The 26284-nt window shown below is 43.7% G+C and overlaps 1 protein-coding gene across 4 annotated transcripts in view; it reads left to right on the forward strand.

The window, feature by feature from the left end:
• Positions 1-26284, forward strand: part of LOC126516508 (uncharacterized) — a 222000-nt gene that overhangs the window by 78694 nt on the left and 117022 nt on the right. For all 4 annotated transcript variants that reach the window (XM_055063962.2, XM_055063965.2, XM_055063963.2 and 1 more), the window contains exons 15-20: positions 4999-5288; positions 5910-6027; positions 11504-11697; positions 15786-15925; positions 19445-19506; positions 20816-20954. In XM_055063962.2, the coding sequence (XP_054919937.1) occupies positions 4999-5288; positions 5910-6027; positions 11504-11697; positions 15786-15925; positions 19445-19506; positions 20816-20954 (943 nt within the window). The remainder of the gene's footprint in view (positions 1-4998; positions 5289-5909; positions 6028-11503; positions 11698-15785; positions 15926-19444; positions 19507-20815; positions 20955-26284) is intronic.

Below are 26284 nucleotides of genomic sequence, written 5' to 3' on the forward strand. Positions count from 1 at the left end.
GAAAATTTCGCTTCGCTGCAGTCGCCACTCTCGCACCACTAGTTCAGAAACATCGAACTTGTGGCCTGCTGCGCAGTGATTTGTTTCTTCGGCGTAAAGGATGGCAGCCCTCTTGAACGCTGCTGTGAATGAGTGCCGAATGATTAGTGGGCCTGGAGTACTCATGACGACTGAGGAAGCATAGAAGTAGCACGTAGCCGGCAGTCAAGTAGAGCGCGTCAAACCAATGCCTTTCGTCAAACTATAGAGAACGCTAAGCGGAACAGGGAAAGAGAAACCCGCGAGCAGTGTCTGCTCTTCCATGAACTACCGATACTCCCCGAAAGCGCTGCCGTTCTGAGGGTGCTGCCGCGAATGGAACAGCGGCGCTTTCATCAACTATCGACACCCCCCTATGAGTGTTGTGTGCACTATAAAACTCTCAAAAATGTTGAAAAACCCTTCTGAAAAGCAACAAACATGCAGGATAGCAAAAAGCTACGGGTAGGACCAGAGAGCAAACATAAAATTATAACTACGTTGTGTAGTTACAATTCTCACTTTTTTGGCGGTGCCATGTTTTGGTTTCGATTGTAAATCGACCCCCCCACTTCAGATTTTCAAATTAAAAAAAAGTGATAGTCTTACAATCGTGTAAATACGTTATTTGTACCACAAGTGGCTGCATCGCACCACTTGCACTTACAACTAAAGCATAGTATGTCACGTATTGGAAGCACAAGGTGCGCAAATATGTCATCTGACGTAAACTTGCGTTGACAAGTTGTATAGTTGTAATACAGTAAAATCCTTGTTAATTTGAAAAACCGGATAATTCGGACTTGTCCTCTCAGAGGGTCCTGGCAGGCATATGCATTATTTAGTGCAATCAAACTCTCGTTAACTTGGACAACTCTCGGAGCTCGATGAGCACCGTGCACCGCAAATGTGCAGCGCAAAAGAGCAAGAACAGCGCTAGCATCCAAACTGAAACGAAGTGGCGGAGTCTGCGTTGCTATAGTCATCAGCAGAAATCGTACGTGAATGACAGCAACTCCGGTGAGCTTCGTACCTATTTGTGCTTTAAAGCCTTTATTCTTGCATTTATCGCCGTGCATAACACCGCATTGGCCGCGTGCCTTCATGACTACGTAGTCGCCATCAATAATCTCGTTGATAAATCTTTGGTAAAATCATGGTAAAACATACATGGTCTCCACCAGTAGAGCTAGGACAAAAAAATATAAGCGAAAGTGTTAAATTGTAAGTTTAATTAGATTGTAGTTCGTTTTATGAATGGTCAACTGCACCATGCTTGTGGTGGCTGCAAGCAACAAAACAGCTGCAAACAGGATTGTGTTGCATTGTGGGTTGTGCCAATACAGGTCTGTTTCAGTGGTCGGTGAACATGAAAAGTTTGGATAAATTGGAGAATTAGAGAATTTGTCATTTAGCAGACACCCTAATGTTATGCACTTAATTTTTTGTTTTAGACATGCCTGGCAGGGTACTACTGCAATTTTTTTGACCGGTTTTCATATAACTACTGAATCTAACATTTCAAGAGCGAGCAAATGAAGCTCTGCTTCATTTCATGTTGGGCGTAAGTGAGCCTGATTATGCGCTGCACTTTCTCTCTGCTGCCCCAAATTGGTGACAGAATGGTGGAGCAGTGTAAGCACGCTTTTTTGGCTGGAAGTATAAAAAAAATGAAATGTGCCCTATTTCTTTGAAAAGCAAGGTCTAAGGCAGGAGTTCTCAGGCACGTTGGTACCAAGGAACCCTGCTAAGCTCCATGAAGTGCCAAGGAACCCTCCCCCCTTCCCCACCCCTAATATAGTGACTAGGCATAGCATACAACAAGTTTGGGGCCAATGGTGGGGTTGGGCAGGCTACTTTGATGGCGACATGTAACCCACGTAGTCCAAACTGGGTGCAATCGTTATCACCCAAGACAAGACAGCATCACGACCAAGGCTTGCTGAGAAAGAATGACAGTTTCCAGTGCGTATCACGTGGGGACACTTATAACAGTTCATCAGAAGAGGTCTTAGAATTAGTGCCGACTCTACTTTGTGTACAGTAATACATTGATTCGGATTTTGTCGGAACGAAAAAAAGTGTCTGAATTGACCGAATGTCAAATTATCAAGGGTATCAAGAAAACAATAAACAATGCTTACTACATCAACACGCTTTTATTCACTGAATGAATCGGCAAATCCTGTTCCTATTTTGCACAAGAGCAGTGCTGAAGGTTCAATTCTCATCTTGTGACTGATTAGCACGGCCGCAGCGCTCCTCTTCATCTGAGACATGCTTTTCAATACCGTGCGCACATCTCAATCATTTTTTCACCAGTGAGCTGGTCGCCAACAAATTGCCTCTCCATTGTGATGTAGCTGGTGCTATTCATCTTCGACAGCTTTGCACCAAGTCAAAGCGAAACTATTGTTTGCCACAACTGCTGCATACGAAACCGCGGCCACTATCGACGCGATCATGGGTGGCGACCTTGTGGTTCTGAAGGCAGACGGCTAACACATGCGCCAATTCAAAATGAAACTACCGTTCGTTGCAACAAATGTGGACGAACCCAAGGAATAAGAATAACAAGAGACGAAACTATGGGTAGGTGCCAGCGCGAGCGCGAGCCAGGATAATGTCCCGCTGCGTGAGGAGGAGACGCGCAGCTTCAGACATGCTATCGTGAGTTGACGAATGTTGGCACGCCACCCCTTGCGGCGCTGCAAGGAACTACTTTTGTTATCCCTCGCGGTCGGAGCGGAGTGCGCGTGGCCACTGTCGCCGATGGCATCCCGTGTCATCTGCTTCTGGCCACTTGCGCTGGGCTGTTGGATGCCACCATAAAAGTTTTACACCAGCGTGGTTTGTGCTCAAGAAATAAAAGACCTCTGGACCGTTTTAGTGTAAATATTTTTTTCATGATTTTTATTTAAGATGACATGCTTTTTATGCAGTAATGAGAACAAGAAACTAGCGCACTTGAAAGATCAAACGATTTGCAATCGTAGCCAGGCACATATAGAAAGTGCAAACGATCGGCAACCATAATCTTGAGCATATAAAAAACTGCACTTGACACTTGATAAATTTTTTGATGTAATGGAAAACTAGAATTTGTTCTACTTTATTGTCATGTGCCATAAAAAGTGCCGATCAGAGTATGCAATACATAGCTATTGTGAGGCGAAACAAAATTTCATTATATATCTGCAGCACATTTGGGCAGTTGTGGACAGATGGAACAGCAGAGTAGAATAGAGTCCACCGCTCGCTTCGAGCAGTCAGAATCATCCCTTCTTAAGTTATGCAGTTCCTCCACTGCTCCTCTACAATTTAAGTGTTCACTGTGTATGCATTCACTGATTATCAAAAATGGAGGGCGATGCTTCGTCCCAAACTGTAACAGCAAATGTAAGTCCTGTGCGGAAAACGCTCGAACTTTCAAACCTCCAAATGACCTTAATGCTTGCAAGAATGGGCAAGAGCTATAGAAAGTGAGGATTGAGAACTGACAACAAGCGACTACGTCTGCTAAAAGCATTTCTCCTGCAGAATGGTCAGCAGGCGTAAATACTACGCTGACCTTTGAGGCGCAGTCATCCTTGGCCAGCCTAAAAAGTCATTGTTGCTCTTTGGGGTAGTACTGGTTGCTCCCTGTTTCATGGTACTCCGGCCAGCTTAGCGAGAGCACGTTGTAATAGCTCCCGTCTCGTTTAGCGACAGGCATCGTGTTGAGCTAGTGTACTCGAGCTATGGCTACCTAAGAAATACATGTATCTTGAATCTAATGCAAGGGCGGCACTCTGGCATCAAGCAGCCACGCGCGAGCAGACGACAAGAGCACTCCCTGCGTCGGACGAATCCTCTGCATCCCTTCAACAGCTTTGACAAACCATCAAATGACCATACGTCAGGTGTCTGGCATTCGGTAGGGGGCGCTGTCACGACGCCTGCTGCCTCGCTCCTGCATGACGTTGACGACGCGAGAAAGAGCTGAGTTGCACCTCCTAAATTATTCTTTCTCTGTGCTATCTACGTAATCATGGATGGTGACCAAAGCGGTTTTATGCGCGCCGATAAACACAAGAATAAAGGCTGGGAACAAGCAGACGAAGCGGAAGTACATCTCTCTTGCTTCAAGGCAAAGTAAAACAAAAAAACACGCAGACATTCCCTTTGTGTGTTTTATTATTTCTCTAAACTTCAATTCGTCGATTCAAGCAACAGATCGCACAGATAACAGATGTTGTCTTGAATAATTCTCGAACTCGCGTGACACCACGAGCGACGTCACACTGCAGACCCGATTACGTTGGTGCAGGAGCCCGACTATGTCACTGTCCCTTACTGGGCGGATTCGCCGCAAGTGAAGAGGGAAATGGCGTTTGGATTGAAATTTCAGGCCTTTCCGCGGCACATAGCGATGTAATTCTTTGCAAACACAATCGTTGGCGCGCATTGTATGCTCTGCGCTTGTCAGCTCAAAATGGCCATACCTGGTGCGGTGCCCCTTATGGCCACAGTTAGGCACGAGGTGTTCTGGCGTTGCTGTCGCGTATCACGTACGATTTCCGCTGATGACTATGGCAATGAAGACTCAACCGCTTCATTTCATTTGGATGCTAGCTCTGTGTTTGCTCTTTTGCATCATGCATTAGTGGTGCTCCGCGCTCACCGAACTACTGTACTAGAACCAGCTCGGTTGTGCTGCTTTGTGCATTTAATTTTTAATCCTTCGATGTATGCATCAGCCTGTACGCTAGTGGCACCTACCTTCAAACTGCAGAAATGCACATGGTTTGCTGGCTTAGCGGAACTAGGGAATACTTATCATTGGTTTGCAGAACTCTGAGGTGGGGCCTGCAGAACCCTTGGGTTCCGTGGAACCCACTTGGAGAACCCATAGTCTAAGGATTGTTTTTGTACATCACGAAAATTTTTATGGAATGTTTGAGCAACACATGTGACAGGAAGGTTCCGATACCCGTGCAGGCATGACTACCGGTACGATGACCGTCATAGTGACCGGTACAGTGACCGTGGCCGACCATCAAGCCGAACCTCCCAGGATGCTTACCTCGATGACTATGACAGGCGGGGTGACCGAAGGCACAGGGACAGTCACAACCGACCATCATCAAGGCACAGTGAATCTGACAGCTCCTCTCCAGAATCTCGAAGGGGTTATGGCACTGGCAAGCACCGAAAGTATCGGGATGTTGACAAAATGGCACCTGGTGCCTACTATGATCAGAAAAGCTCTGGAGGAGCTGGTGGAGTCGGTAAGGCCTGTGGCTAAGCAAAGCCTGATTGATAAATTACAGTTAATAAATAACAGAAAGGTTAATCTTATTGAGAGCAGAAGCTTTTTAATCCTACGCATCTATTTGTTGGTTTAGCTTGACAGGTTGCTTGTTGTTCTGTCTCTGCACAATTAGCCTTGGGGGAGAGAGCGCACTGCAAAGGTGAACATAGTTTAAGGAATGTGATGTGGTAGTAGTAGTCAATGAACTATAAGTAAATTATGTGTACATACATATGCTGAACAATATTCTTGTCCTGCCTGGAGAGTTGGTTGTTAGGAATACATTAAAAGCACGTAGGCCTTCATGGCACGAGGCCTAGTGCAAATCTTCTTTTGAAAAAACCAAATAATGCATTTGGGTATCATATACTGCAACAAGCATCAGACGTGAGTTGCAGAACGTTGTGTGGACTAACCAGCACATGCATTTATGTGTGTTTGAATTTAACTAATGGTTTTACATGTTGAAATGCATGTAAATGGAACAGGGACAGAGTCAATTTGTATTAGGCAATTTCTGATTGTGCTCTGCCATTTCTTTAAACAAGCGTCTTTTGACATATCTTTTTTTTTTTTTTTTTTTCTCATTTGTCTTCAGGTGGCTACGACTACAACACTTATCGGAGGGACTATTACAATTACTATCACTATGGCTATGCACCACGCTCAGGCTACGGTTATGGCTATTATGATGAGTTATACAGAACCAATCCAGCGTAAGTTGACAACAGTTTCTAAGCAAGATTTGATGTGCTGCTGCTTGAGGGGAGGCTTGTGTTGAAGAAGGGTCTCAAAAGTTTCCTGTTCTGTTCTGAATTTTTTTGTTACTTTGGTCCTAGATTATCAATGGAAACATTTATTAATACCACAGCATTATCGTATCCATTATTCTTATTAGAACTTGTTGCAGTATCACAACTGAAACATTTCCCTTCATGTTTTCTTCCCTCAAGCTTGTGATGCTGACTGAATGTGCTCATATAGCTGAACTTGGTGCAAATTTTGTAATATTCATTCATGAAATTTTGCTTATACTGGGTCGCGATTTTGTAGCGATGCCTTTCACTCTGTTTTAAGCCACCCTTACCATGCACCATTCACGCCCAGCTGATCTCGTTGATAATGTGGGTGGTGCATTGTTCTGACCTCTGATGAAGTGTGAAAAGTAATAAAAAAAAAGCATCGCCACATTATCGTAGCCTAGATGTTTTCGTGTCCTTTACATTCCACCAAGCTGCAAAACAACAACATCACTTTGCTGATATCGCATAAAGGGGCACTAAAGGCAGACAGTTATAAGATTACCCTTGTAGAAACGTTGAAATGTTTATTGTATGCCAGGAGATTATTTGGTTGCAGAAAAATACCCAACTGAATGGTGAGCACATTACTGCAATTCAAGTTGCCTTTGATACATAAGGTCACTGATGGAAATATTCTAAGCTGTGCTGGTGATCTGAGGTCATGTTTTGCTGGGCATTACTACCTGCTTTGAGTCAGAGGTCCACACAGAGAGTGGGCTCACATTACTGCAAGTAACACCAACACAGTAGTGTGAAAATGTAGCATCAGTGAGTTCTGCCGTAAAGTCCTCTAAAATTGTACAGACTGCGCTTTCTTTTTGTCGAAGGGTGATGCAATGACCGTATTTTCCAGCGTATAATCTGTAGCACCAATTACAACAGCCCGAAAAAAAGACGAAAGAAGAACCGGGCATATAATTTGTGCAAATAAATGTATAGAACAACGCTAAAATCTTTGCAAGAACAATCTCCATTCATGGATGCAGAACTTGTCCATGTGGTATCTACGGCCATTGGCTCGGTTGCACCCCCCCCCCCCCCCCCCTCCTCTTCGGCAATGCTGATGATCTTCAGCGTCTGCTGCACTGTAAAGTTGTATTCACATGATCGAGCAAATTGTAATTTGAGCTTGCGAACAGCATGCAATGTAATTGTGTGTCACCCATTCATGCCACATGCCCTCAGTCCGTGCGTAGCTTCTTGGAATATGGAGGAGAGCCAAGTCACTGTTCGTATTTTTTGCTCGGTCACGTTTGCTCCTCACCGTCACCCATGTGAGGGCTTGTCCATATGTGCTTTCATCCTCAGTTGTGTTAATGTTAGTGGCGAAATGATCCAATTCGCATGACATGTTACGTGACTGATTTGTCCACAATACGTCTGTCATGTGAATCCAGCTTAAAGGATAGCGGTGAACGCAGTTCATCATGATTCGAGTTCTAGTTTACCGGTGCCTCGAACACTTTTGCTAACTGCTAAAGGCAAAAGGCTGATTCGTAAACAGGATGTGAATGAGGGACCATTAAGGATGGGAGAAAAGCTTTAACACACAGGGGTGGGGAGAGGGCGGGGTTCCCTAGGAGATAATGAAACTTAATATGGTGGAGAACCTTGCCTTGAGATGTGGCTTCACGGCAGAGTGCACTGCACTGCTTTGAAGCCACGCCTCAAGGCGAAATTCGCATATAATTTGCACCCGGACCTTACTGACAAATAAAAAAAATTTTTGGTGCTGGTTATATGTGCAAAAATATGGTAACCTTTTTATTGTCGATGGTCAACTTCAGTTTGCCAGTTATAAGCACGACATGTTACGTAATGTGACTTGATACTGTGTCCTTATAATGGCAGCTCCAGTCTGCTGCACGCGTTTACATTGTTATCTTACAGCAAATCGGTTCTGCAGACACAAGCAAGCTGAACGAAAGTTATGGAAAGAGAAAATTTTTTTTTCGCCAGATTTTATCATGAAGCTACAAACATTTGTAGCTTCATGATACAATCTGGTAGAAGACAATTTTCTCTTTCATTATCATCTTATATAGAAAGGTTTTATTATTTGTAAAACTCATGCTTTGGGCAGCTTGGGGCATTAGTATATCACTTTACGTTTTCTTTAGCGGGCCTATGAGAGAAGCTGTATGGTCAAAACATGTTGCTACAAAGTTGAAATTGAACCTAATTTTTGGTGTCATATGAATGCATTGACATTCCGAGTATTGATAAATTGCTAAAGAAGATTTGTATACTAGTATGCACCATGTGTGCCTACAAGGCTTGTTTCTGTGGTCATTAGAAAATTGTTTTGTTGTAATAGGCAAGTGTGAAGTGCGAACTCATGTATTATGAAAACGGAAAATTAATGTGAAATTTGTTTGACTTGGAGATTTTTTGGTTTACAGGTCTGGTTGTAGTGTTATAGCTTGGTTGAAATATTCATACGTAATGCAAAAGAGATGTGTATAGGTATGAGTGCATCAACAATAGAGTGCACATAAATTTGCTCTTAATTTCTGTTGGTGGAAATACTTCACCCACCCTGGTACATGCTGCAGGTTTTAAACATATGTGTTTTTGCTTGCACCTTTTAACAAAGCCCTACAAAACCTGAGTTGATGCTGAAACTTAAGAAGGGAATTCTCAATGCACTGTTTCAACGCATGAAATAGGGTGTGGTCAGACTCCAGTGTGGGGATGGCCCTTAGTCAGTTTTGAGACAGATCCATAATAGACATTATAGGAGGAGCATGAAATATGGTGTGGTCGGACTCCAGTGTGGTGATGGCCCTTAGTCAGTTTTGAGACAGATCCATAATAGACATTATAGGAGAAGCATGAAATATGGTGTGGTCGGACTCCAGTGTGGTGATGGCCCTTAGTCAGTTTTGAGACAGATCCATAATAGACATTATAGGAGGAGCATGAAATATGGTGTGGTCGGACTCCAGTGTGGTGATGGCCCTTAGTCAGTTTTGAGACAGATCCATAATAGACATTATAGGAGGAGCATGAAATAGGGTGGGGTCAGACTCCAGTGTGGTGATGGCCCTTAGTTTTGAGACAGATCCATAATAGACATTATAGGAGGAGCATGAAATAGGGTGTGGTCAGACTCCAGTGTGGTGATGGCCCTTAGTCAGTTTTGAGACAAATACATGATAGACATTATAGGAGGAGCATGAAATAGGGTGGGATCAGACTCCAGTGTGGTGATGGCCCTTAGTCAGTTTTGAGACAAATACATGATAGACATTATAGGAGGAGCATGAAATAGGGTGGGGTCAGACTCCAGTGTGGTGATGGCCCTTAGTTTTGAGACAGATCCATAATAGACATTATAGGAGGAGCATGAAATAGGGTGTGGTCAGACTCCAGTGTGGTGATGGCCCTTAGTCAGTTTTGAGACATATCCATAATTGACATTAAAGGAGGAGCATGAAATATGGTGTGGTCGGACTCCAGTGTGGTGATGGCCCTTAGTCAGTTTTGAGACAGATCCATAATAGACATTATAGGAGGAGCATGAAATATGGTGTGGTCGGACTCCAGTGTGGTGATGGCCCTTAGTCAGTTTTGAGACAGATCCATAATAGACATTATAGGAGGAGCATGAAATAGGGTGGGGTCAGACTCCAGTGTGGTGATGGCCCTTAGTTTTGAGACAGATCCATAATAGACATTATAGGAGGAGCATGAAATAGGGTGTGGTCAGACTCCAGTGTGGTGATGGCCCTTAGTCAGTTTTGAGACAAATACATGATAGACATTATAGGAGGAGCATGAAATAGGGTGGGGTCAGACTCCAGTGTGGTGATGGCCCTTAGTCAGTTTTGAGACAGATCCATAATAGACATTATAGGAGGAGCATGAAATAGGGTGGGGTCAGACTCCAGTGTGGTGATGGCCCTTAGTTTTGAGACAGATCCATAATAGACATTATAGGAGGAGCATGAAATAGGGTGTGGTCAGACTCCAGTGTGGTGATGGCCCTTAGTCAGTTTTGAGACATATCCATAATTGACATTAAAGGAGGAGCATGAAATATGGTGTGGTCGGACTCCAGTGTGGTGATGGCCCTTAGTCAGTTTTGAGACAGATCCATAATAGACATTATAGGAGGAGCATGAAATATGGTGTGGTCGGACTCCAGTGTGGTGATGGCCCTTAGTCAGTTTTGAGACAGATCCATAATAGACATTATAGGAGGACCATGAAATAGGGTGGGGTCAGACTCCAGTGTGGTGATGGCCCTTAGTTTTGAGACAGATCCATAATAGACATTATAGGAGGAGCATGAAATAGGGTGTGGTCAGACTCCAGTGTGGTGATGGCCCTTAGTCAGTTTTGAGACATATCCATAATTGACATTAAAGGAGGAGCATGCTGAATCACATTTCTTTATTTTCAATACATATGTTTTCCTTGGGTTTTTGTAGTGAAATATCTCTGATTCAAAGCTTGAATTTCATTTTGTGGGATGTTTATCTTGCTAATTTGTTTCTAGTGTATGGAGTGTGAGCAGTTTTTTTTTTCAAATTCAGATTGAGTTCCTGGTAACTTTGGAACAGTCTGACCCATTTTTTTGGTGTTCCTGGTATTTTTTGTGATCAGTATAATTTAAGTGAACCATATATGTGTGGGATTAAGGATCCTCCAGAGAACTAAAGGAAAATGGAGGCTGTTAGTTATTTTAGGACTCTGAAGGATGTTTGGAGGTACATTGCTACCACAGTACCTAGTGCCCAATGAGCATATGCTTTGCATGGTGGCCAACGAAGTGGCGCGCCAGGTAGTTATGCCGGCTTAGAGGATTTAATAGTTTCTTGGTAGGTTAGGGTTCATTTCCTTATATTATTAAACTGCAAGTGAAATACTGGTACTAAATTTACATTTTGATATAGGGATTATTATAGTACCTTTTGATGCTCTATTATTTAAGGTTAATGTGGCTTAAGATGTCGGCACTCGGGAAAGTTCTGTACATGTGAAGAAACTTCTTATTTATTCCTAATTTGCTTTTCAATAAACAATGCTTCAGTGCAATGTAGTGACAGAAACTTGTGACGTTATCAGTTTGGGATGTGCACATTGTTTTATATTAATTAGGAAAACAGCTGTTATTTATTTTAAAACTATTTAAAAAGTATTTGAGATTTGATTTGCTTCTTACACTATATTCGATTTGTATTCAATTCAGTCTAAATAGTTACTGCTCGTACATCCCTAGTGTTCATAAGATGGTCAACCTAGATGTTGAAGCTGGACTCCCTATTGAAGGGACTGGCTCTTGTAACTTGCATGTGGGAAGTTTTACTAGAAGAAAGTTCAAGAGCTGTTTTCTTTCTCATCCCAGTAAAATGGTGCTGCTTAACATCTTTTCTGTCTACAGCTATAAACAGCAAGTGGATGCTTACTACGCTCGACTAGGCTACAACCCGGCACAGATAATGGAGCGCCTCAGTGTGCATTCTGGCCGATCATCGGCCAATGGAGATTCGCGTCGTGATGAGAGCTTTGCCAGCAACACGGAAGATGATTGTGATCCCAGCATTCTTGACAATGAGTCCACACGCCTCGACCATGGTAAGATATTTGTTTGTGTATGAAGAAACCAAGCAAGGCATAGCTGCTCCAAGCATTAGGATAGAAAGGGAGAAACTGTGTGTGAACATGGAGTAGCAGTATGCAAATGCAATGTTATCTGATCAGGATTCATTTAGGAGATGTTACGTGCCTGGTTTGTGTGGTCATTCAAACGAGGAAAACAATGTTCGGCCTCTTCTGAGAAAAGGGCCTGCATCTAGGATTGGTTAAGATAGTTAGGTCTCGGGAGATTAACAGGAAACCAGCAAAATGATGAGTACACAAGGGACAGGATGAGTGTTCCAGGTATTTCTGGACGAGGTGGCCCAGCTCTCCCAATGAAAGCGTTTGGAAAGGATTAGGAAGGAATGGGTGAGATAACTGACCACTGTCAACTGGAGGTTTTGCAGTTAAATCTACATTATAATGTGAAAATCCTTCCAAATGGGGGCTGGGATTGGATTTGTTTTGGCCACTTGCGAAACCTTAAAGTTCCGTTCATGGAACCCCTGGGTTTTGTGGAAACCCCTGGTCTTTAAGAAGACATACCCAGCAGTGCAGACATCAATTTGGTATCCCATGCCTGGAGTCACTCAGTGAAGGGCTCAAGTATATGATCCATGCTTTCTTGTGAAACTGTATGAGACCGTGAGGCCTTTTGCATTCTTGATGTAGTGTGGCAATGTGCTTTTGCTGATAACAAATGGTTGCAGTTTGCACAAGCCATCCAAATTTGCAGTGAGCAAAGTGAGACATTTACTTTGCTTATTTTTCCTCCATGGCGTGTACTGCCCTCCAGATCAAATGTTTTGTTGAGCAGCATCTGTTTAAACAGTGACATTTTATCAGCATTGAGGATTTCCAACCGTGCAAGAAGTTATCTCATCCCGTTAGGAGAACCGAACTTGCAAGGACACCGTGAGGCACAACATTTGATATATCAGATGTGCTGGTGAAGCTGGTGAACATGAGTTCAATACATATATTGTATGGGGCTATGCTTTTCCATGGGATTTCTAAGCAGATGCTATGACTGTTCAACATAGACAATAGTTCAATATATCTGGGTTTGATATATCCAGGATCGCCTGTATGTGTTTGTGCTATAGGGGACTGGTTCCTGATTGTATAGTGTTAAAAGGCTAAGTTAACATTGCTTCCATCTATTCATGCCTTGAAAGATTGTTTCATGTGGAAACTTAACATTTATTGTTCTCAGTGTAGTGTTGAGCTACAGAATTGATACGTTAGAATAACGATGGTACAATCACACCTGATATGAGTTTCGAGATGATGCGAATTTTTCAGAAGTCCCAGCTCAAGTCCATAAGCTTACAATCTGCTCAATTTCGAATGTTGCGAACTGCCTTTTGCGCTGTGGTGAATGATACAAACAATCCAGCAACCGTGTGAGCCACAGCGGAGCTGGCGAGGAGGCACTGGTTGCATTCCTATTTGCTAGGGTGACCTACATCACTAAAAATTATTTTCCTTTCTGCAGTATCATGGAGTTTGTCTGCAGTTTTAAAACACTTGGTAACTTTATCAGGAGCCGGCAATCACATGTATGTGACCGATTCTTTCCGCATCAACAAGATCGGCGACATTCATTTCATTTATTGATACTGTGAATCCCATCAGGGATTGTAACAGGAAGGGCTGTATGTGATACATAGGAACATGGTATAAGGTGTTACATACTAAATCTTATACCATAAAGAATTTGGGCATATAACAATTTGATTACGTGATTATACAAGAGAATAACTAGAACGTAGAGGATATGACAACAATAATTACAGTTGCAGAAACCAGTTACAGGGTCAGTATTGAGGTAATAACAGTCACGCAACAATCAAGGTAGAATAATGCCAATAAGAAAATAAATATATTGCATCATTGCCATAATTATATTCAAGCACAAACACCGTTAAAATAACAAGGCAACAAGGAACTATGTAAATAATGAGAAGAATTATTGCTGCAATACGTATAGTTGATCCGCAATCAGGGTACCAAACGTATCTAAGAATGAGCTGTCAGTGGTACCTGTGTTAAGATTATTCCATTCGCGTGTCGCCCTTGGAAAAAATGAGTGTTTGAAAATATCAGTGCGGAATGAAAATTCGTTTAATGTGTGTGTGAGTTTATGACGAGTTAATCTATTCGAGGACATTGATATGTGTAGTTTAAGTTGATTGTGTATTAACTGATACATGATTTTTAGTCTAGCAAGCTTGGCTCTGTTATCCATGGTTAAAAGTTCTGCCCGTTTCAGCAACGCTGTTGGCGAGTCTGTGATGGAGTGTTTATTATATATGTATCTCAGCGCTTTTCGCTGTACCTCTTCAAGTTTTTTAATCAGCTTGTTAGTAAACGGGAACCAAACGGTGTTGGCGTACTCTAGAACCGATCTTATAAGTGTTTTACATGCAAGTAACTTTGTTTCAGATGCTGCTAGTTTAAGGCGTCTGTTAATGAAGAATAGCTGTCTCATTGCGGTTGATGTGATAGTGTTAACGTGAGAATCCCACCTGAAGTCAGATGTTAGTGTCAGATTAGTCAGATTCGCTTCCATGGGCAGCCTTATTTCCGTGTTACATGTCCTCGGTCGTCTTTGGCTCCCGATAACATTTCGAAACTTTTCTACCTTTGCATGATGCGAAGTAGCTTCACCGCCGAAAAGAAAAGCAAACAGATTCTCTTATCTTGCACAAACCATGCCCTTATCACTATCATGCAGCAACTAGGACATAGCAACGAATGAAACTCGAAATAAACCGGCAGACCTTGAAATGTCGGCCTCGGAACATGTGAAGTGCGCAGTTCACTGCTGCTAAAATGTGTGCAAAACAAGCATGCCAATGTTGCGCCTCGGTGTAGCGTTTAGGCCAGCAATCCTCCAGGCATAGGAATGAGTATGTCCAGGAGTAGGAGCAAAAGAAAAAAAAAAAGTTTATTTGCATATTGAAACAAGTAGTCGGATTCTAGTCAAAGCTCTCTCAGTCACGTTCAAGAGGTCCTTTCTAAGCAGTTTTTTCCCTATTTCCCTACAAAAGTGAATTTAATGACCTTGTTGCAGCCAATCAGAGGGGTTATACTGTTCACAGAATTCTGCCTCTGATGTCCAATCTTTGAAGCAAGGATAAGGCAATCTGGAAACGGGTTCACTCTCCTTCCATGATAGTCAACACTGGTTCCTTGCTCACTGTGACGGCCAGCTTGTGAGGGTCAGGCGACTGGCCTTCACGGTTGTAGTCACCTTGAAGTGAGCTTCTTTGTTTGCGCGCCACAGTAGATGTCAGGGGCCTCATCGCCATCTAGGCAGGTGCAGATGAAGGGGCTGCCTCAAGGGAAACACTCAAAGAATGCGCACTGCCGATTTGAGGCACTTGTTTGCCCGTCACAGTTGTTGTCGAGCTCCATCACCTTCTAGGCAGGCACTGAGAAAGGTTTGGAAGCACCCAAAGAATACGCACTGCCGATTTGGGGTGCAATACCTCCGAGTCAAATATGTGTTGGCTACACTAGCAAATCGTCACCCTAGTTTCCTCGTTTTGCACTTGCTTTTGTTACATTTGCTTCTGCATGGAGAAATATGACGCTGTGACTATCGAAAATCTCTAGTCTCCTGTGTTTACAGCAATACCAAGACGGCGGTGCTATGTCAATAAAAAAGCTGTGCTCACGTGATGAGCAGTGAACCTCTTGAAACTCAATTGTCTTTCTGATTTCGAAGACAACACACTAAAAAGGTTGTTTTCTAAAATTCTGCTGCATATTTCTTCCAAGTACTTCACCATGAGATAAGGAAAAGACTTAAGATTGCAGAAAAATAAATTTAAGAAAAGGAAAGCTTGAGCAAGTTCACCATCTTATTGCAGCGTCTCCCCTTACTTTCTAAAAAAATTTCGTTTTTGGTTATATGAATTTTTTCGCTGTCCTGAGAAATTCATATCATCGAGATTCTGCTGTAAATGGCTATTTGCCGGTCCTTTTGACTACTTTACCTTTTGGCTAGAGGAGATGTCCCTCCCCACACTTCCAAGATAACCTACACTCATCTCCCCCTGTGGTTGCATTCGCAGTGCCTCAGCCAGAAGAGGTGAAGAAGTTCTCCCGGCCACACCCACTGGCTTGTTTCTGTGGTGCCAATGGTCTGCTCAAGCTCGTACCAACCCTAAGCAGTGGAAACCTGCCGCCTCCTATTGAAATTCACAGCCTCAAGGTAGGATTTTTGCAGCAGCAGATACTGATATTTTATAATTTTGTTGATGCCACTTTCATTGCTTTGGTGGTGTTATAGCTAGCTGCCTTGTGATTTTTTTGCACCATCCTCTTGTCGCGGATGGTGTTCCTTGCTCCATGTTGAGATCACCTCACACATGTACATTTGATTCTCGTCAGGCATAGAATTCAGCCCATTCTGCACGGTTTCACTGTAGATGTTGCTCTTACTTACCTTCCTTCAGATGCATGTTGAGAAAATTTTTGCTGGTATGATGCATGTACTGTCTGTGTTGGTGTTAAGCATCTGTGTTGGTGGTGCAGAAAATTGTGCCATCTAGCATGCACTTGGCAAATGATGGCTCTTTTCATAAAAGAGTTTGGCCCACACCGTTTTTTAGTAATTTCTGGCCTTTGATGCGTTTGTTTGCTTTCTTGCATAATTTAACATACGACACCCAAGAGGAGGCAGACAAGATGACACAAAGCAATGCAAATGCTAAATGTAACTTGTAAGAAGTCAAATTAGACTTTTGCTCACTAGCACTGCCGGTAATTAAACACAGGCCACTATGTCTGTGTGTAGCTGAGAGCTGGATGCACTAACCAGTGAGCTACAATCCGAGCTGCATGCTGGGCAGTCGAGCTTAACCCTTTGAGGATAGATTTTTTTCGCCATATTCGACCACCCAGTGTCGATTTTTTTTATTGCAGATTCCAATTCTTCTTAGGGACTTATTTCGAAAAAATTTACCGTAATTTTTTTAGGGTGACCGTAAAGTGAGAAAAAAATATTTTGCGTTAATATATATGTACTCTTCATTCATGAATAACAACAATAAAAAAAGGAAATAAACTTATAAGAATTAAAAATTTGATGCATTTTTACCGACATAGTTGAAGGCCTTGAAAGCGCACACGATAATATTTCGCAAGACTCAAATGTTCCTGCTCTTACACTAATATGTACAACTATAGTGTAATCCAACTGCGTAGGTGCGCGCACTCAAGAAAACTATGTGGTGTGTGCCCGTCAAAAAAGCATGTTTGACAAACTTCCGCTAATCTTCATCTTATCGCCAACCAGAGGCAATTAGTTTTTGCGAGTGCATGATAACACGCTGGGCCCGAGGTTCTTTCCCGCTACTTTCAGCCCTAGAGTTTCCTACAATGATTACTAGAGGGAACTCTGACGGTGCGATTGTTCACCCACCATGGGAATGATGTGTAGTCAATGGATTAGCGTGATCTTCATGCTTGGGGCTTCAGACGTTCTTGTGGCTTTGTTTATTATGCTCTATCTGGACCTAAATTGGACTAAATTTCAAGCAGTATATACTTTTTTCTATGCTAAGGGTAATAAACTCTGCAAGCATGCATAATCATTGCTAATTGCAGTGGTTCCACTTGTCCATGCATCTGCGGCATAATGGTTGCAATATTGAACTTCTGTGCCAGAAGTCCTGTGTTCGAATTCTGCCGTCAGACAATTTTAATAATGTTTATTCAATTATTCATAATTCAGTACTTCCTTAAAAGTACTGTGTTAAAAACAGACACCCTCTGGCAGTGGGTGCCTCTTCTTCTCGCTGGTATCCCAGCCCAGCCAATCAACACTTCAGCAGCAGTTGAAATGGACATGTCCAATAAGCGGGCAATTACAACCATTACCGTAAAAACCGGACTATAGGTCGGACCGGAATATAGGTCGATCCCCCAACTAACAAATCCTCAAAATGAAAAAAAAAATATCCTTTTCAATGGCAAAAGTACCGAAAGACATGACACCCTTACCTTGAAACAAATGCGACTCGGGGGGTTGCACAATGGTGACAGTATTTATTTAAATGCTGCTCGCATGTGCACCCGGCCAAGTTTTTAGCGGTTTCGCGCGATCATCGACACGCGTGCTTGTCAACACCTTATTAATGGCGCTGAGCAGCGAAACAAACGAGATACGCGCATGTGTACACATGCCCTTACTTTCGCTATTTTGCCACTCCGTGCCGTGATAAGGTGCTGACAAACACGCGGGTCGATGGTCGCGCGATACTGTTAAAAGTTCGTCGGGTGTACAGTACACAGAAGGGCACGAAGTGCGCAAGCGCTACTCCGAATCAGAGCAACGCCTTTGATCAGAGTCGGATGACGAGTGCTTCTCGCTGCCCAGTCCATAGGCGCGTGCGATCTCTACCGCTTTCAAACGGATGCATTTGGCAGTCACAGGCAGCGATCTTACACGCAGCTCGCGGACGGACTCCGCAACCTTGCCTTCCAGTTCTGCAGTCCACTGCGATCCGGCACGAAATGACGTTTTCTTTTGGTTGCTGCAAGTTGTAATACGTTGCTTTTGCCTCCGCCACTACCGAATGCTCTTTTCGGATACTTCAAGTTCGCGCTGTGCCGCCAGGTTGCCGTGGGCTTCCACGTACTCAATCGCCTTTTTCTTGAAGGCGACGGTGAATTGACGTCGGATTCCGCTCCCGCTCATTTTGAAACAAAATGAAAGTGCAGCCTTTAATTAATATAACTTTGCGACAATGGAAACGCAAAATGCCGGTGTCACAGGTGCCACAGCGTCGCCACGCCGCCATGCTGCTGATGGCGATGGCAAAGGCGGCTGTTTACTTTATCCGCCCATTGTTGCAAGACTTCCGTAGTTTTTCCGCCAATGTCCGGTATATAAGTCGAGGGTCGACTTTTCGCGATGGGTTTTTGAAAAAAAGTTCGACCTATATTCCGGTTTTTACGGTAGCTTCTAGCTGCTTGAGTTGGAAGAGACTGCTTTTCATGTCATCATTTTCTCAGTGTGAAAGAGAGGCTGGTACAATACGAATGACTATTCATTGCTGCCACGAAACTTTGAATTGCTTACTTAATATCTGGTATCATCTGCTACACGGATTATTTATCTGCTAACGGATGATTTGAGTGATTGGCCACTACAGTAAATGGCCACATCGCCTGGACTACTGGTCCAATTCGCTGATTTCTGTGGAGTAGTCTCAACTGCTCCATGGAGTGATTTGGGCTTCAGATTTGTTCTCCATCTGCCATTGCAACAGACTTCTTAAAAAAGAGAGCTGAAAATTTTTCTTGAAAAGTGCTCTGAATGTCACATTGGAATTCAGGCTATGGTAAAACCATTGGCTGATTCCCCAGCTCGGGGGCGTGGGCCAGAAATGTTTGGGTAAAAATGAACAATCAAGATGCAAATCTTGCAAGCCAGGTCTCCCATGTCCCTGCTGTGTCATGCTGGGTCCAGTAGAGACGGTGTCCTCCTATTACATTTCACCAAGCCTGCCACATGCTATGCGTGTTTGCTGTGCACCATACGGTTGAAACCAAACATCTTGGGCATCCACAAATGTGCAAGATGTCATGCAGCATGAGACATAGAATAAAATATGCATCCTTATGGTGTTCAAGTAATATATTGCATGCATGCTGCATGCTTGCACCTACTTTATGTGGGATGAGCTGTCAGTTTATTGTTTCTTAATTCTTTTCTGGTGTGCAGCACTTGTTCCAGAAGGATCCACAGTTCCATGAGTTGCAGGCATTCCCAGGACCTTTGGTCAGGTCAGCTGCGACTTTTATTTCTGTCACTGCACTCATTCTTTTTATACATACCTCAGTGGTTATAGAAGATGCTTTGCTTTTCTACAAATTTTACCATCATTTGATGCTTATGATGCACAAGACTTCTTTGAATCTGCTAAGCTTACTCCTATTTCCTCAAGGAGGTAACCACTTCAGTTGATGTAAATAAATACTCATAGTATCTGCATGATGCATAGTTGCCAGTTATCACAATGGTAATTTTATTCTGGTTCATTCTGTCCTTACGCAAGGCCCCAGCTAGTAGTAGCACTTCTATCAGCCAAGCCAAGCCTTCTGTTAATTTAATTTCAAAAGTGGCAGAAGGTTGGATAATTCATCCGTAGCTGACATGCACAAGTGAGCTTGTGGTAGCCTTTGCTATCACATAAGTCCCATCGAGGCACCCTCCGGCACGTCAGATGTGGTCATCCTTGAAAGATAATGAGTTTAATAGCAGGGAAAATCTTGGAAGTCTGTGCAACATTCAGTAGCTCCAAGACAGTGAACAGGTACACCTTGTTGCTGGTTTTCAACTGCCTCACACATCGTCATGTGGCACAACCTGGGGTGAAGGCAGGGCCTGCAGTAAAGAAGGCAAAGCTCAGCAAAATTTGAGGCACTGATGCAAAGCTAACAGGATTGGTGCTGAATGCAGCACAGAAAGTGGTCTGATCTGTGTGCCCAGCAAAGTGCCATAGCATTCATTATGTTTTCCTGCTTTCTGGTCTCCAGTGTTTGTGGAGGTTGTAGTGCCTGCCATTACTCTATCAAAAGAAAAGTATACAAAATTTATGTGCAGTAAAGTATGAACAGCTGACATAACTACTGGTGTAAGCCTTGTAGTGATGTGTGTGCAGGGCCGGTATTTTGTAGCGATGCCTTTTCCGATGCTATGCTTTTTCAGGCTTTTCGCGCTTGGCCAGTGGTCAGAGCAACGGTCTGCTCACATTATCAACGGGATGAGGCTGCCGTGTGTGGTGGATGATAAGAATAGCATAGAATAAGGCATAAGGCATCACTACAAAATAGCGGCCCTGGGCACGCTAACCAATAGGACATCAAAGGGGATGCTGATCTCTTTCTCTCTCTGAAACATGCACAATGCAAGTGAATAAACAAAAAGTGCTTCTTTTAAATGTTAGTGTTCAGTAAGCATTTGTGTGAATTCAATCTAGCAGCTAATTAAACCATTTCGCCCGAGATGAAATTGTCTGATAGAAATAAGTGTTGCTCATGGGTATTTTGTTTTTGCCAAAACAACATTACTCCATTCCACTCCCTGACACAGGTCTGAGACGCACAAGAATGATGTGATCCAGTTCTGCATGCAGAAGATCCAGTCATTCACCGAAGACCCCAGCTTGCCTGACCGGTCATCACACATCCTCCTTTGGGAGCTGCTTGTGCTCATGCTCAGGCAAAACGGGGTAGGCACCACTCTTCTTGCCACTCATTGGGGGCATTCCTCCTCCAGGTCTTAGTGTGGACCGGCAGATGAAAAATAATTGAAAAACGCCATCTCCTTTATGCTTCCCCCTGCTGATGTGTCTTATTCTAGGGACATAATACTGTACAGATGAGCCCTTAGCAATGATTTAAGTGGGATGACATGCAGATATTTAGGCTTAGGAGCTGCAAACAATTTTTCTATATTCCATAAAGCAGTTTGCTTCTTTCACCCATTATCTTCAGCTTATGCTGCTCTCCTGTGTTATTGAATGATTTCTGTGCAAGGAAGGTTGGCCCATTGCTGTGTAAAATTGCCATTGTTTAAAAGTGAAGAAAGAGGGAGAACATGTGAGGGGGAGCTGACATGACTAAAAAATGATGCCATACAGAATGCAGTTCATTGGCATATGTCATTTTCCTCTATGCTTGCAGGAGAATTGAACACAGGCAAAAATGTGTACATACAGAAGGCAGTTCATTGGCATATGTCACTTTCCTCTCTGCTTGCAGGAGAGTTGAACACAGGCAAAACTGTGTGCATAGAATGTTCTTCACGTGCCAGGCTTCTAGTAGCTTTGAAGCAGTGCATGTGAATAAGTTCTGTACTTTGTGATAAATTTTTAAAATTTTACATAACAAGCAGGTCTTGTTACAGTGTTCCTTTGGGTATTTCAAAGAGGTGGCAGTTGCCTACAGCAAGGACTATGCCTAATATATTCTGTGGCTAAGATGAGGCCGTGGGTTCAATGCCTAGATGCAGTGGCAGCGTTTTAGCATTGTAGAATTAACAAATTAAATTCTGAGGTTTTACGGGCCAAAAATGAAAATATGATTGAGGCACGCTGTAGTGGGGGACTCCGTATTAATTTAGACCACCTGGGCTTCTTTAATGTGCACCCAATGCACGGTACACCGGCATTTCTTGCATTTCACCCCCATTGAAAATATATGGCCGCTACTGCCGGGATTCGATGCCATGCCCTCGGGCTTAGCAGCGCAACACTAAAGCCACTATGCCACCAGGGCGAGGAGTGGAATTCAATAACACCTGGGTGCCAAGGTTTCAACAGTGCATGCTAGGAATTGTAGAATGCGGAATGCTCCACTGCAGTATTTCTCATTGCCTGTGGTGACCTGAAGAGACTATAAATACAACTTCTGAAGATTATTTGTCATTACAAGGGCATTACAATGTAGCCCAGTTATAACGAAGTCGGCGGGAATCAGAAATTACTTCGCTATGACTGCTTTTTCGCTATATCAGGACTCTAAAAAAAATTCAAGCGTCAAGTAGACCAAGTAGAAAATTTTATTTACACCCTCTGAAAAGAAGTGGTCGAGGGTCCCCTGCACGCGTTTTGCAAGTTCGCATTTCAGAACAGCAGCCTCAACACTGTCCAACTGAGCGCAAATGCCCAGTTCGGAACTCAGTTACATATGTAACATGTCGACAGCTGCAACATCTGCTCCAGAGGTTACTGGCTGAGGTGCACCAATGTCATCACCTTCGGGGTCCGAGGCACTGTCATCGGCGATTATTTCCTTTTCAGAAATGCTTGTGGCGACTTTGTTGGAGGTTAGCTCCTCAGTTGCGACGAGGTCTTCATCTGTTCAGGACAATGTCCATATAATCCAAGCCACGTGAGCCAAGGTTTGCATTGCCCGCAGACTCCCAAATCTGCCCTAAGCTCATCACTGCTGTAGCACCGATGTCAACTGCTGCTGTTTCATCTCCGGTAGTGCTGCTGCCCTGCGAGAAACCTGCTTTCTGGAAGCAGTGAAGTATGGTCTGTGACTTCACATCCTTCCAGGCTCTGCCTGCAAAAAATATCACCTTCACCAGCGGCACCTTCAAGTCAGCTGAGTTGTCAGCTGCTCGGATGTCGATGAGCAGACGCTCAATGATATGGAGGCGATAGTGAACTTTAAAGTTGGCGATCACTCCCTGTTCCATTGTTTGTAGCTTTGCAGTTGTGTTGGGAGGCAGGAAAAGGACCTCGACAGTGCTTAGATGTGCGTTGACATGGTGTTGAGCAAGTTGAGCAACAGCACCACTTTACGCTTCTTTGCGCTCATCTCCTTGTCGAAGTCGGTCAGCCACTTACAGAAGATGTCTCCAGTCATCCATGCCTTGGTGTGGTGTGTATATGCTACTGGCATTGACAGCACCTTGGCGAAGCCCCTCGGTTTCTTAGCCTTGTCGATGACCAATAGGGGCTGCTTGTCTGAGCCGTCCATGTTCATGCACACCAACACGGTGATGTGATTCTTGTTCTTTTCTTTCGGCCACACATTTGTCCGTCTTTTCCGCGAGATTTTTTGCTGTCATTAACCGAAAAAAGTAGCAAGATTTCGTCAGCATTATACATGTCCCTGTCAGCATATGTCTCAAGGATGCGGCTGCTGTGCTTCTCCATCCATCGCTGGAGACCATCCTTGTCAACGGACACAGCTTCACCGACAGTGCTTTTATATGGGATGCCGTGCCGTTCTTTAAAATGCTGCAACCATCCATTGCCTGGATTAAAGTTGTTGTGGCCAAGAACAAACCTCATACTTCCGGCCTTCTCTAGCAGGATTCGCTTCCGCTCAAAACAGCATCAATTTTGCTTCCATTTTTTATGATTATAAAGCTGACTGCGCTATGTCATACTTCCGCGGAATGTCGCTCTTCTTGCTTTTCTGGCGAACTTCATCCAAAATAGCACATTGCACTTTCAGAAAGGGCACCTTTCGTTTCGCCATGGACATTCCGAGTCTCACTGAACTTGACATTGTCGAAAAGTTGGTCATTGCAGGAAGCACAGGGCGGGCCAAACTGATACCATGGTAAAGTTCAAGCATGCTGTGATAAGAGCCAGATCCCGTTAGTCCACTAGTAGCAACGATGATCTGTTTTTTACCTGTGAGCAGTGATGCCGCACTTCAGGTTTGTTAGCGCAGGCACGCAGGCCACTCGGTTTAGCTGGTGGCGCCACGCCATGGAGAAAAGGCAGTTTAGGAGCGCACCTATGTGCTTTGCTTTTTTACCACGGTGAGGCACCAAAAGCGGAACCGGGCTGGGGTGGCCCTAAACGTGAGACGGCTGTCAACTGGAGGATAGTTTTCTTGTCAAACTGGGAGACTGCACAGTGCGACGAGAGACAAGGCAAAACCGGCAACCTTTCTGGAAGGCGTTAAACCAGCTCATGTATCCGGCGGTCGGCCTGCCTGGCATTAAAAAAATACAAAGGAAGTGGTTGCTTGGTTTGTAGACTGCGACCGGGCAGCGCCAGCTGTGTGATGCGGTCAAGCAAGCTTTCGCAAGGAGCCGAGCTGGACGAAAGGACAAATGATGCCAGCGGAGGTTGCCAGGAGCCAAGAATTGGTGTTTTTTTGGCATTGTTGATTCACGTGAACATTCAAAAGGATGTTTGATGGAAGGATTTTTTGTTTTTCTCGAAAAAATACTACGCTATATCTGTTGAGTTGCGTTTATTTACTTAGTTAAAGCTGAACCGCAATGGTATTGAAAATGCAGAAATTAGAACGGGAAATTAAGAACACTTCTCTATAACCGCTATTTTGCTATAGGTGTGTTTGTTTGTGAGTGGGCTACACTGTACGACTCTTTCAGCATTTGTTCAGTGCAAAAGCATGCTTTCTTAGCATAGAAACCTGCAGTGAAATGTTGTTACTACGAGCCTAATTTTTCAGATTTATGACAATTTGAAAATTTCCGAGCCAGAAGCCTATTGTTTTAATATAAAATGGTTTCCTTAGTACGACTTCCAAAACGACCATCGAAATTAATGATCTCTCTGTTTTAGTAGCACCTCAATGTAACAAATTTGTAACTTTAGATATCATACACATTTACGACTTAACGAAGCTGCAAAAATTTGGCGTGCCACCATCAGCAGCAGAGGTTCCTGAACGGTTGTGATTACAAATTTGCGCCCACTCTATGGCCATTGCCTGCAGTAATGCTGGCCTAGAGAAATAAAAACTGCACTAATCGGCACTGTTGGCATGGCACTGCAAACTGTGAGATTGTGATCGTACTCATTGCGTCATTCACAGTTGCAATAATCTCAAACGATTAAAAAGGAAAATAGCTGGCAAACGGCAGATTTGCTTAAAACACGACAGGAACCCAAGGTTCATCAGCAAGTTGGCAAATAATACAAGGAGAGTGATGAAATTTGTGGATACGTCAGGGTTGCGGTAACGTTTGGCCATGATGCACGGTGGTGCATCATGTGCAGATCTCAAATATGCTAATGATATAAGTGCTGGCTTTGCACTTTACTGCCAGCCACCGGCATTTTCAGCGAGCATATGCCTAGTGGGTGCAATGACTTGAGGCACGTCATCTACGCTCTGAAGAAAGATGCCACTCTATGGTTCATCTGTGACAGTCAGCGCGTGCTCAAAAATCAGCAGGTCATTATCGCTGCAACCCTGCAGCATTGTGTTTCGTCCTACCACAGCTGGAACATGCACGAAACTGTGTTGCATAATCATATTGTTGCTGATTGTCAGTATGGGGAACATAGTAACTTATCCGATGTCTGTACTAGGGAGCCTTCATTCATATACACGCCTACACCCTGTTTTAAAACAGCGCTAAAGTGCATGAGCGCATGAAGGCGGAGATGACTTCACAACTTAAAGGAGTATTGACACAAAAATTTTCGATCTTGTTTTTTCTGCTGCAGTAAGTAGCTAATGACCCAGTAATCACGGCACAAAACATCATTGGCTTCAGAGCACGACAGGTAATTATTTGAAGTCTTGTTTGTAGCAACCAGTCTAAGTTTCGGTTTGAGGGAGCAACGAGATGGGCCAAAGAAGGAATGTTGTAAACACAGCTGGAGACATGATCGCACAAAACTGTGACATACCACGCCAGCGGGCTCACCAGTGCACGAGCTTTGTGTTGCTAGTTCGTCTGCTACACGTGCACATGCTTTGCGATGTCCTCATCATCATCGTCGTCCTCGTTTTCGTCGTCCAGCGGTGACTATTTCCTGCTTGCCGTAGTCACCGCCGAATTAGACATGGCCAACCACATTTGACTGGATCCACTACAAAGCAGTGACTTGGAAAGTGCAGCTAGCGCCAGCTATCAATATGTGTACACACTGGTACAAGTAGTACGAAACATTTGTCGAGGGTGCTTTGGGAATGAAGCATATTCCGGAGAAAGACACTAGGTGAGATAGAAGTCGGCACAGCATCAGGCTTGGGGGTACGGAGTCTTGGTGGAAGATAATCGACCTGCTCTAAGCTCGGCCGGTTTTGTTTATACCAGGCACGCTTGAAA

The sequence above is a fragment of the Dermacentor andersoni genome, chromosome 1 (assembly GCF_023375885.2).
Source record: "Dermacentor andersoni chromosome 1, qqDerAnde1_hic_scaffold, whole genome shotgun sequence".
In the NCBI taxonomy this organism is placed as follows: Eukaryota; Metazoa; Arthropoda; class Arachnida; order Ixodida; family Ixodidae; genus Dermacentor; species Dermacentor andersoni.